The following is a 13266-nucleotide window of genomic DNA, read 5'->3' on the forward strand; positions in this document are numbered from 1 at the left end:
GTAACATAAACCTACATTGTCTCTCTTCAAAAATGTAATAAAAATATAATTAATAAAACATCCCATGGTGTTTTTAAACTATATACATATCAAAGATTAATGTGAAAATAAAACATACACAAGCAAACCAAAAATGTATCAATTTGGTGGATTTTAAGGCTTGGGTGGAACTGTTTTAACGTTTAATAGCAGCCTTACCATTACAATAGCCTGTTTTGCAGCAAGTTGTCCTCACGTTTTTGTCTGCTGTATTGTCAACAGCTTTGCAATCAGCTGCACAGGACTTAGTGACAACAGGCACTCCTGTAAGGTGGAGAAAAGCAAGGTTAGTGGTGACAGAACCAGCTAGTGCCAAATCAGTGATTCTGACAAATCAATAAGCAGGGCATTTATACAGAATCAAATCCTCGGTGACTCTACACTAACATGTACATATTACGGTACCAGCATACTGCTTTTATTTTTCCATGTGGGACAATATTGCATGCTCTTGAAAAAAGAAAGTGTCCACTGAAGGTTAATATGTGAGGCATAAGTTACTGTACAAAGTTATGTGTTCCGTTATTCTAAAACAGGGCTCTACCATGCTTAATAATAGTCAGTTGATGATAATAAAGTTATGTATTTTAAATCTCTAAACATGGGAAATGTGGCTGCAAAGTAGCAATGAAGCAGTGAGGTGTATGTGATGTTAGATTTGAGGATTACGAAAAGGATTGCTAGGAATGGACTCCTTAGACATGAACACAACTGCTCTCAACGGCCTCCGTTCACCAGCTGGAATTCACAAGCACCAAACTGGAAACACAAAGAATAGAAACCCCAAATGAAGGAGAAGCTCTTACCTGCCCTGTTCAGTTTGTAGTCACTCTTGCAGAATGCTTCAGCTGCACATGGACTCGAAGTACAGGAACTTTCATCGGTTGTTTCAGCACATTTGAAGCAAATCAATTTATCTGTAAAACAAGCAAGACCTAGTTTAAACAATACATTTGAGTAAGTAGGGGGCTTGGTGGTCCAGTGGTTAAAGATTCAATCCCAGCTCAACCATCGTGTCAAGCTGAGTGTGTGAGACCCTGAGCAAGTCTCTTAACCTCCTTGTGCTCCGTCCCTCGGATGAGACGTTAAACAAACAAGGTCCGATTGGAAGTGACTGCAGCAGCAGTTGTTGAGTCGCTTTGGATAAAAACATCTGTTAAATAACTAATTCATAATAATATAGAGCTATAAATATGTTTATAAAGATGAAAGTCTTAACAGGCACACATGGTTCCTTTCCTCTTATAAAGAACATCTTCAATCTCTATATCAGTTTAAAAATAAAACTACTTAATACATAAAACTTACAGACCCTACAACCGAATCCATTACACTACAACACTCAATGGTGTGAAATTTAGAAAGAATCACATAAATATCTTAAGTACAAATGGCTTCAAATCCCATTTACTAAGAAGCAAGTGTAAATGCTCCCCATCAGGTAAGAGAATAATTAATGGTACCGTTTATTAATAACTATGTATTAATCTGACATTCTAGTGCATGCATTTCATTGGGGATTATCTGTGGTAATGGTACTTGAAAATTGAGGGAGCTCTTCATTCTGTTTTTTTTTTTTTTTATTTACAGCATTTAATCAACATTTTAAATAATTGCCATTTGACAGATAAAAGTGCTTTCATAGTTGTTTTAAGCAAGGTGTAAAAAAAAGTACTGACTGCTCTGTTTATATATGTACGTTTTACAATAAATATATATGCAGTCAAAATAAATGTATTAGAACACCTGTAGTTTTAATTTTATAAACAATATTACAATAGTATCTGTATTACCGTTACACAGTTCTCCCTCACAGCACTCATCTCGCGGGAAAGCTGTTGTTACAGTACAAGTTGATGCACATCCCTTGCTGACGGTGACAACTATCAATGAATGCAAAAAGAAAGTTAGTCATAATTCTATAACTATTATCTCATCAATTGACACAGGCCTTTGTTACTCTTGCCATTTCAAACATTGTATTAGAGAATAAAAACAATGTGAAGCCTGTAATAAAAAGTATTTTAGCTTGGATTTGTAGGTGGAGGTACATTTTCAAAACAGCCCTGATTGTAGAGATACATTTATCTGGCTTGAATACTATTGTTAGCTGATTGAATGGTGACTTAAATGTGGGAAACATTAGTGCAATGTAAACTTGTCTCTTGTGATGACTGCAAATATGTTCTTGTCCTTATTTAGAAAGAAGCTGCTGGAAAAATCTATGTTAATCCCAACACTAAGTAGGAATGTACGAGAGAAAGAGAAGCCAGTTAAACTTGTTATAGTCAGAGAAACCCGGCTCATAGGGATCATTACTTACCAGTTCCAGTTAGTTTGTAAGTGGTTTTACAGAACTTGTCACCATACCCACAGACTGTTATATCTTTACAATTAGATTCATCTGTCAAGTCAGTGCAGGTGTAGCATTTCAAGAGGTCCACTGCAAAACAAGCCAGGGAGAGACAATGAATAAGGAAGGAGAGGCTGGGCTACGGCTGGCTCAATTAGACACATACCTGATAGTGTTTCAACACGTTTATCAATCTCTTCATAATGAAACATTGATAAAGTCCTATTGATAAAACATTACTGTCTACTTGACATTTGTAAATGTGAACATTTCACTGCTCCCCTTATCATTGACTGTTACCCAGCCCATCTCATCTCAGTATCTCTGCTAAAAGCCTAACCCGGATGCAGCTGAGTTATAACTATTAACTTGAACGATAACTATTTTTTAGCAATCTCTTTCTGCAATGAGATCCCATTTACCAGGGTGAAGTTGTGTGACTACACAAAGAGACAGTGTAGTGCAAGGATTCAATAAGGTTTCTAGTTTGAGCGAGAGCAGCTACACTGGAGGATGATTACAGCCCTTTTATTTTTTATTTTATTTCTGATTCCCGTTGTTTTGTTTGTTTGCCTCCAGGTGGTGTTTTGTTAAAGTTCTCCAGTTAGAACATGTGAACATGTGACCAATCAGTGTGCCGCCTCAGTGACTGCCATTGTATAATTAACAATAACGTTAGCATTACCGTTACACTGAGATGTACCGCAGCACTTCACAGTAGCGGATGGTGTGCAAGCCTCAGCACATGCCTTTGATACTGGAACATCTATAAAAGTAATACAACAAACAAGATTCAGCACCAGACACCCTTAGCAATCAATTGACATTGAATGTATTCTCATTGTCAAGGGGGTCCTGGAAGGCACAACACCACTGCATGTAATGTATGTAAATATAGATCTCAATACCACCATCGTATGAACTCTTTATTAATCTCACAGGTGATTCCCACAGCCTGGGTGATATATCAACCCCTTATTAAAATACAGTGCAAAAAGGTCTGTGATAAAGTGCCATATAGAGCAAATTACAGGTCTGGAAAACCACAGTTAACTATTGTATTAATTTTATTGTTTATAAGTCAACTCAGAGTGTAATCATGAACCTGCAACCTTCAAGACTCTCACTGTACTTCACAAATACCACAACATACATTTACTATGGAGTGGACCCACAGGCCCTTGTCCTTTAAATGTGCAAAAGAGGAACGAGCTGGTGACAGAGACACAGGTATCAGTCACCTTTCCCCTTGTGATCCAGCTTACCTGGTGCAGTGAGGGTATAAGTGCTCTGACATAGTTTGTCAGTTGCAGCGCAGGCTGTTGCTGCACATTTTGGTTCGTCAGCTTCATTAGTACAAGTGTTGCAACTCAAGGCATTTCCTGAAAGTCAAACACAGGGGTTTAATGAATCGGTCTCCAGCAGCTCATTGCACTGCCATCCAGAATCAAAGGCATGGAGGGCTATTCAATTGAGCTAAACTGTGGTCGATCTGTAATGGCTAATTAAACTAGGAACCTGATGCTTTGTGTGGCAAGATTAAGAAAGTCAAACCTCTTCCTGTAGAAATAACTATGTGAGCGAGGAGAAGGGCTGTCTTCGTGATACAAACGAAGAGAGGATTTAGGGATTAGATCACTTGAATATTAATTTTAAACAATAAAAAGGGTTAATATAACACTTTAGTAATATTGTGTCCTTGTTTCTCATTTTGTAACATAAACCAACATTGTCTCTCTTCAAAAATGTAATAAAAATATAATTAATAAAACATCCCATGGTGTTTTTAAACTATATACATATCAAAGATTAATGTGAAAATAAAACATACACAAGCAAACCAAAAATGTATCAATTTGGTGGATTTTAAGGCTTGGGTGGAACTGTTTTAACGTTTAATAGCAGCCTTACCATTACAATAGCCTGTTTTGCAGCAAGTTGTCCTCACGTTTTTGTCTGCTGTATTGTCAACAGCTTTGCAATCAGCTGCACAGGACTTAGTGACAACAGGCACTCCTGTAAGGTGGAGAAAAGCAAGGTTAGTGGTGACAGAACCAGCTAGTGCCAAATCAGTGATTCTGACAAATCAATAAGCAGGGCATTTATACAGAATCAAATCCTCGGTGACTCTACACTAACATGTACATATTACGGTACCAGCATACTGCTTTTATTTTTCCATGTGGGACAATATTGCATGCTCTGGAAAAAAGAAAGTGTCCACTGAAGGTTAATATGTGAGGCATAAGTTACTGTACAAAGTTATGTGTTCCGTTATTCTAAAACAGGGCTCTACCATGCTTAATAATAGTCAGTTGATGATAATAAAGTTATGTATTTTAAATCTCTAAACATGGGAAATGTGGCTGCAAAGTAGCAATGAAGCAGTGAGGTGTATGTGATGTTAGATTTGAGGATTACGAAAAGGATTGCTAGGAATGGACTCCTTAGACATGAACACAACTGCTCTCAACGGCCTCCGTTCACCAGCTGGAATTCACAAGCACCAAACTGGAAACACAAAGAATAGAAACCCCAAATGAAGGAGAAACGCTTACCTGCCCCGTTGAGTTTGTAGTCACTCTTGCAGAATGCTTCAGCTGCACATGGACTCGGAGTACAGAAACTTTCATCGTCTGTTTCATCACATGTGAGGCATATCAAGTGCGCTGTAAAACCACCAAGATGTATCAAACAAAGCTTTGGGGATTCATCATTTTCAAATAAAAGGGTAGACAGGGTTATTGGAGGGGGGTCTGCTAAACTTAAATCATTTACAAATACGAATTGCATTTACCTAAAATGTAATATGGAATATTCCAGTTACCAGTAGACCCATCCATGTTCATCTTGGGGGGGGGGGCATTTTTATTAGGACTTGATTAATTTATACCTATTGTTTCTTCTTAGTAAATATTTTCACATGTTTCTATAGTATGTAGAATGAATTGTTATGCAGGTGTAATTAACACGGTTTCACAAAGTTTAATTGGGTTTAAATTAATTTAATTTAATGTAAATGAATTCCTCTGCCTATCTGAGTATCTGCACACTTCGGATGAGACATAAAACAAAGGAGGTCTTATTGGAAGTGACTCTGCAGCAGCAGTTGTTGAGTTGCTTTGGATAAAAACATCTGTTAAATAGCTAATTGATAATAATATAGAGCTTTACAGATGTTTATAAAGATGAAAGTTCTTAACAGGCTCACATGGTTCCTTTCCTCTTATAAAGAACATCTTCAATCTCTATATCAGTTTAAAAATAAAACTACTTAATACATAAAACTTACAGACCCTACAACCGAATCCATTACACTACAACACTCAATGGTGTGAAATTTCGAAACAATCAAATAAATATCTTAAGTACAAATGACTTCAAATCCCATTTACTAAGAAGCAATTGTAAATGCTCCCCATCAGGTAAGAGAATAAATAATGGTACCGTTTATTAATAACTATGTATTAATCTGACATTCTAGTGCATGCATTTCATTGGGGATTATCTGTGGTAATGGTACTTGAGAAATCAGACTCATGAATAACAGAGGCTTTAGAAATGAATAGTTAGTCAGGTAACCAGCTGAATCCCTTAACCACTGCTAACAGCTAATTTGACAGGTCCTTTTGTAAACTATTGAAATCAATAATGTGTTGTGCATTTTACAGGAAACCCTACAGAGCTGATATTTTCAACGTGAGCATATTATTATTATTATTATTATTGTTATTATTAAATTAATTAATTACAGTATATAGGAGGATCACAGTGTTAAAATGTCCCTGTGTACAGTGCGATTTGTAACGTAATTTTCAGCAGATTTATTAAAAATACACATTAAATTACATTAAGGAAAATGTAGAACTCTATTTGGTATAACATTATGGACTTTGAGGTCTTTTCACATTCAAGTGTGCATGTATGCGTGTGCTTACAGTGCACATGCAAATCAGATTAGCCATTTGTCAGCAGATCCCAAGCTAATAGTACATATTGTGGCTGCATCCAGATGCAGAGCCCCTAGGATATGATCCATGGTGGCTGGTGTGCAGCGTGCTGGCTGATTATCTGGAAAAAAACTTTGTGACACAGCTTTACACCAAAGTTTCTACCCCTTGTTAAAAACAAAGTGCCTGTATTTGGTGCAATACAATCCCTGCTTTCTGACTATAAATGAAATGTAAGCTAAATTCAGATCTTTATTTTCTCAATTGGGGAGACATTCTTTAGAGTTCTTGTCTAAAGTACTGATTTCAACAGCAGGAGGCATGCTAGTGTTAACATGAATAGTACAAGTAAAAGGCTTACCATTGCAGTCGTTCGTAGTGCAACAGAATGTTTGTGGGTCAGGTACACAAGTGGGTGCGCAGCCTTTTTCAACAGTGATGGTGCTTCCTAAGAGAGCAATGCAGAAAGAAATTCAAACTGTTCAGAGATCCCATAACCACAAACTCAAGATTCTTTGTCCATCGTTCAACATTGGACCATTTTATTTATTTTTTAATTGTGGAAATGTAACCCTACTTATTACTTTTCTTAAGGTAATAAATGATACACAGTGTTAAAACCCTGGTTTTAGTTTTCTATACATCATTGTCATTGTTTGCTTCATTATCTTGTTCCTTAACACACATTTTTGGTAAAAAAATTCTTCCACCCGATGTGAGGAAGTGTTTTTTTTGTTTGTTTTGTTTAATCCCCCCCCCCCACTTGTCCAATGCTGACAATTTAATGAGTCTGTGTGATTGTAAGGGAGAGAATGAGCGAGTATGGGTGTAAGGTGGAGAAGGAGAGTGCGTCTGCACTGATTTTACCTGACACTATAAAAGTACTGAAACACCATGTTTCACCAGCTCCGCAGTTAGTAATCAACGTACAAGAGGCTTCATCAGTCCCAGCAGCACAAGTAAAGCATGACAGGGTTTGCACTGTGAGGAAAGCACAAGAAGAATTCAAATGACACATTCATATCACCCTTGTTAATTAAGCAGTACAGCACAGTCTGGTCATTTCTGGTGTTAGCCCTGTCCACTTCCGAGGATACGTACCAGTATTGGATTCCCAGTACCAGCAATGGGTGTATGGTCATGTTGTTTCAAAAGTGTCTCATTGTCAATTTTAAAATCACATTGCGTCTGTGGTGTGGTGCTCGCGAGACTTCAACAATGAGCTTTCTACTGTAACTGAAGGCTGTACCAAGCGATCATTTATTAAAAGCTGGGTTCTGCTGGAAGTTACCCTGTCAAGCTAGTTTGACCAAATAGATACAAAATAAAATTATGAGGGGTTTAGAGACCACTTCATTCAGTTTTTTTTTTTTTTTACAGGATTTAATCAACATTTAAAATGATTGCCATTTGACTCATAAAATGATAGTTGTTTTAAGCAAGGTGTAAAAAAGTACTGAAGCTACTACAAATAAATAAAAACATGCGTAGCCCTTTGCAAGAAATACATAAATAAATCAATTACAAAGTCCTTTGCAAAGCTTTTTTTTAAAATTCTTTACACTTGTGTTATCTTTGAGATCATTGGACAGCTGGTTGCTTTTAGAAATCTGAAAACCTTGGAAAATTGTAAAAATAAGCAAATTAGTCTAAATTGTAAAACTGGACTAATATACTGATGACTTCAATAGGCCACAAATGCAATGCATTAAAAAAAACAAAGAGAAAAGGAGCACATGGCTGTTTAAGATTAAAGCACAAAGTGGTCTAACATTTTGACACAAGTGCCAATTGTTTGTATATCACTGATTACTCAGTGAAAAATGTAAATCACACAGGTAGGAATATAAAGCATAGAAATGACACATCTTGAGGTGTTCCGATACATTTGCACAATGCTGTATGACTTTGTACGTTTTTGGTCAGCAAGTTTTCTCTTTTTCTTGTATTGTCATTTTCTAGCTCTTTTACAAAAGTGTATTTAAATTCTTCTGTTATTGGTAGAAACCCGAGTATTTCAAGGTTTTTGTCTTTTCTTGTTTGAAATTGCAAGTCTATTTCAGTGTGTCAAGATGGTTCCATCAAGGAGGCTTGGTGGTCCAGTGGTTAGAGAAAGGGTCTTGATATCAGCAGGTTCCTGATTCAACTCGCTGCTCCGTCACTGACAGGTCTTTGTTCAGATGTTAATGCAGAGTTCACCCCCTAGTCTTTGTAAATTGCTTTGGATAAAAGTGTCTGATAAAATGACTAATAATAATCAAAAGCACTTTATAATAAGGTCTGCTAATAAACACTTTATTATCCATTTATTAATGATTAATAGATGCTATATAAATATGAAAGCTCAAGCAAGAAATAGCTATAGAACCATTTATAAATTAGATTATTAAGGACAAATCGGTGGATGGAGCTGAGATTATTGAAGCACATTATAAAAGTAGTTATTAATGATTTATAATGTCTGTTTTTGGGCCTGTGTACCCATGGGTGACACAGAGGGGTTCCCCTTTGTGAGAATCAACTTTAAAATAAGTGGCCCAGAGCGATTTAACCCCTGAAATACCCCAGTTACTTATTCAATTTGTGTTACATTTGCAGGATGCAAATGAGAAGCTGGAATGCGAATAAGAAGCTGGCGAATAAGAAGCCAGCTTCAGCATCGTCTTATAAGTCTTACTTTTTCATTTGAAACCAGAAGTGCCTCATGTAAATACAGTAATGCAGAACAATTGGAATAAAGTGTGTCTGGCATCAAACAGGTTATTTTTCATTATAAAGTGGGTTGGGAGATATCTGCGTCCTGATTGGCTGGTAGGCATTCCAAGCCATTGAATTATTACAGTACAATCAACAGGCAAGAACAAGTCCCAGCAACCTTGGCCTCCTGCCTTACTATGCCCCTGGGCGTGCGGTTATTATTATTAGTTTATTCAGCAGACGCCTTTATCCAAAGCGACTTACAGAGACTAGGGTGTGTGAACTATGCATCAGCTGCAGAGTCACTTACAACTACATCTCACCTGAAAGACAGAGCACAATGAGGTTAAGTGACTTGCTCAGGGTCACACAGTGAGTCAGTGACTGAGGTGGGATTTGAACCCGGGACCTCCTGGTGACAAGCCCTTTTCTTTAACCACTGGACCACACAGCCTCCTTATTCTAGCACAACCAACACACTGTCGTGTCTTATTGCTTATAGCGTCTTACAGTGTCTTCTTATATAGCTCGTTAAATGTAATCGCTTATTAACTTTGTTGCAATCTCGTTTGTACGTTCTGCTTGTAAATCAAAAATGAAGGCTGATGGCCAATTTAAAAGCCAATCTAGTGGTTTAAAAATAAATAAAAAAATCGCCAACCCTGCTGTCTGGTCACTTTCTGAGATAAAATCAAGGCTGATGTTAGCCTGTCCACTTCCAAGGATACGTATATTTCAATTTGTTATCCTAGTCTCTGTCTAAAATTATTTAGTGCAGGAACAAACAGTTTACCAGACAGGCATTGTAAGATTTTCTACCTTCACCAGTAGGGGAGACCAGGGCTTGTTGTCTCAGTGCTCACTAGATGGTGCAGGCAGGTGATACTAACACTGAAATGTGTGTTCTATTGTCTGGAACTCAACCATCTTGTAATTTGAGGTCAATTCCATCCAGCATAAAGGTTAGCACATATTTCATTTTGTTCATACCCAAAGTAAAACATGTATATCTTGTTATTTATGTTATAACTCTTAGTAGTATTGTAGTTTGTTTGAACTGATGGCCATGTTAATAGAACCAGATACTGGCTATCTTTTGGTGTAAAAACAAAACCAGTAGGTTCTCCCAGTAGTACATGCCATTTGACAGATTAAAGTGCTTTCATAGTTGTTTTAAGCAAGGTGTAAAAAAAAGTACTGACTGCTCTGTTTATATATGTGCGTTTTACAATAAAGATATATGCAGTCAAAAAAAATGTATTAGAACACCTGTAGTTTTAATTTTATAAACAATATTACAATAGTATCTGTATTACCGTTACACAGTTTTCCCTGACAGCACTCATCTCGCGGGAAAGCTGTTGTTACAGTACAAGTTGATGCACATCCCTTGCTGACGGTGACACCTATCAATGAATCCAAAAAGAAAGTTAGTCATAATTCTATAACTATTATCTCATCAATTGACACAGGGCTTTGTTACTCTTGCCATTTCAAACATTGTATTAGAGAATAAAGACAGTGGGAAGCATGTAATAAAAGTATTTTGGCTTGGATTTGTAGGTGGAGGTACATTTACAAAACAGCCCTGATTGTAGAGATCCATTTATCTGTCTTGAATACTATTGTTAGCTGATTGAATGGCGACTTGAATGTGGGAAATATTAGTGCAATGTAAACTTGACTCTTGTGATGGCTGCAAAGATGTTCTTGTCTTTATTTAGAAAGAAGCTGCTGGAAAAATCCATGTTAATGCCAACACTAAGTAGGAATGTACGAGAGAAAGAGAAGTGAGGTAAACTTGTTATATTCAGAGAAACCCGGCTCATAGGGATCATTACTTACCAGTTCCAGTTAGTTTATAAGTGGTTTTACAGAACTTGTCACCGAACCCACAGACTGTTATATCTTTACACTTAGATTCATCTGTCAAGTCGGTGCAGGTGTAGCATTTCAAGAGGTCCACTGCAAAACAAGCCAGGGAGAGCCAATGAATAAGGAAGGAGAGGCTGGGCTACGGCTGGCTCAAATAGACACATACCTGATAGTGTTTCAACACGTTTATCAATCTCTTCAAAATGAAACATTGATAAAGACCTATTGATAAAACATTACTGTCTACTTGACATTTGTAAGTTTCACATTTCCAGAGCTCCCCTTATTATTGACTAGATCTCCCCTTATCTCAGTACCTATGATACAAAGGAGGCTTGGTGGTCCAGTTGTTAAAGAAAGTAGGTTATTACCAGGAGGTTCCATGGTCAGCCACTGACTCACTGTGTGTAACCCTGAGCAAGTCACTTAACCTCCTTGTGCTCCGTCCTTCAGAGACATAAAGCCCAGGTCCTATTGGAAGTGACTCTGCAGCAGCAGTTGTGATACATAGTTCACCCACTAGTCTCTGTAAGTCACTTTGGATAGAAGTGTCTGCTAAATTACTACTAATAATAAAAGCCTAACCTGGATGCATCTCAGTATCTCTGCTAAAAGCCTAACCTGAATGCAGCTGAGTTATAACTATTAACTTGAACGATCACTATTTTTTAGCAATCTCTTTCTGCAATGAGATCTCATTTACCAGGGTGAAGTTGTGTGACTACACAAAGAGACAGTGCAGTGCAAGTATTCAATAAGGTTTCAAGTTTGAGTGAGAGCAGCTACACTGGAGGATGATTACAGCCCTTTTATTTTTTATTTTATTTCTGATTCCCGTTGTTTTGTTTGTTTGCCTCCAGGTGGTGTTTTGTTAAAGTTCACCAGTTAGAACATGTGAACATGTGACCAATCAGTGTGCCGCCTCAGTGACTGCCATTGTATAATTAACAATAACGTTAGCATTACCGTTACACTGAGATGTACCGCAGCACTTCACAGTAGCGGATGGTGTGCAATCCTGAGCACATGCCTTTGATACTGGAACATCTATAAAAGTGATACAACAAACAAGGTTAAACACCAGATACCCTTAGCAATCAATTGACATTAAATGTATTCTCATTGTCAAGGGGGTCCTGGAAGTCACAACACAATTGCATATAATGGATGTAAATATTTTGCTGTTTATAAATCACTTCGCTTATCATGTTCTGTCATGCATCGCAATGTCTGACTCTCTGAAAAAACTCCAAAGTTAAAAGCACCCCCTGTAGCCTCTACTGAGCTCTGAAACAGGTCCTCTCTCTCAGTACTCAGACTGTAATCATGAACCTGCAACCTTCAAGACTCTCAGTGTACTTCACAAATACCACAACATACATTTACTATGGAGTGGACCCACAGGCCCTTGTCCTTTTAAATGTGCAGAGGAGGAACGAGCTGGCGACAGAGACACAGGTATCAGTCACCTTTCCCCTTGTGATCACAGCTTACCTGGGGCAGTGAGGGTATAAGTGCTCTGACATCGTGTGTCAGCTGCAGCGCAGGCTGTTGCTGCACATTTAGGTTCGTCAGCTTCATTAGTACAAGTGTTGCAACTCAAGGCGTTTTCTGAAAGACAAAGACAAGGGTTTAATGAATAGGTCTCCAGCAGCTCATTGCACTGCCATCCAGAATCAAAGGCATGGAGGGCTATTCAACTGAGCTAAACTGTGGTCGATCTGTAATGGCTAATTAAACTAGGAGCCTGATGCTTTATGTGGCAAGATTAAGAAAGTCAAACCTCTTCCTGTAGAAATAACTATCTGAGCGGGGTGAAGGGCTGTCTTCATTATACAAATGGAGAGGATTTAGGGATTAGATCACTTGAATATGAATTTTAAACCTTATAAACGGTTTTTATAACACATTGTTTCTCATTTTGTAACGTAAACCTACATTGTCTCGCTTCAAATATTTAATAAAAATATAATTAATAAAACATCCCATGGTGTTTTTAAACTATATACATATCCGAGATTAAAGTGAAAAAATGGGATTGAACCATTTTATAAGTTAATAGCAGCCTTACCATTACAAAATCCCGTTTTGCAGCAAGTTGTCCTCACGTTTTTGTCTGCTGTATTGTCAACAGCTTTGCAATCAGCTGCACAGGACTTAGTGACAACAGGCACTCCTGTAAGGTGGAGAAAAGCAAGGTTAGTGGTGACAGAACCAGCTAGTGCCAAATCAGTGAATCTGACAAATCAATAAGCAAGGCATTTATACAGAATCAAATCCTCTGTGACTCTACAGTAACATCTACATATTATGGTTCCACTATACTGCTTTTAATTTTCCATGTGGGACAAT

General features: G+C 37.6%; 1 protein-coding gene across 3 annotated transcripts in view; it reads right to left on the minus strand.

Moving 5' to 3' along the window:
• Nucleotides 1-3610: 3610 nt before the first annotated feature.
• LOC131723305 (keratin-associated protein 4-3-like) overlaps nucleotides 3611-13266 on the minus strand; it is a 115523-nt gene continuing 105867 nt past the window's right edge. For 2 of the 3 annotated variants that reach the window (XM_059016922.1, XM_059016923.1), the window contains 10 exons: nucleotides 12986-13090; nucleotides 12409-12525; nucleotides 11881-11961; nucleotides 10885-11004; nucleotides 10356-10445; nucleotides 7210-7323; nucleotides 6704-6790; nucleotides 4951-5061; nucleotides 4304-4408; nucleotides 3611-3774 (listed from right to left, as the gene is read on the minus strand). In XM_059016922.1, coding sequence (XP_058872905.1) covers nucleotides 3626-3774; nucleotides 4304-4408; nucleotides 4951-5061; nucleotides 6704-6790; nucleotides 7210-7323; nucleotides 10356-10445; nucleotides 10885-11004; nucleotides 11881-11961; nucleotides 12409-12525; nucleotides 12986-13090 — 1079 coding nt within the window. In that variant the 3' untranslated portion in view covers nucleotides 3611-3625. Of the gene's footprint in view, nucleotides 3775-4303; nucleotides 4409-4950; nucleotides 5062-6703; nucleotides 6791-7209; nucleotides 7324-7412; nucleotides 9363-10355; nucleotides 10446-10884; nucleotides 11005-11880; nucleotides 11962-12408; nucleotides 12526-12985; nucleotides 13091-13266 lie in introns of those variants that run through there. The other variant, XM_059016924.1, reaches the window with a different exon arrangement.

This window comes from Acipenser ruthenus, chromosome 54 (genome assembly GCF_902713425.1).
Source record: "Acipenser ruthenus chromosome 54, fAciRut3.2 maternal haplotype, whole genome shotgun sequence".
Taxonomy (NCBI): Eukaryota; Metazoa; Chordata; class Actinopteri; order Acipenseriformes; family Acipenseridae; genus Acipenser; species Acipenser ruthenus.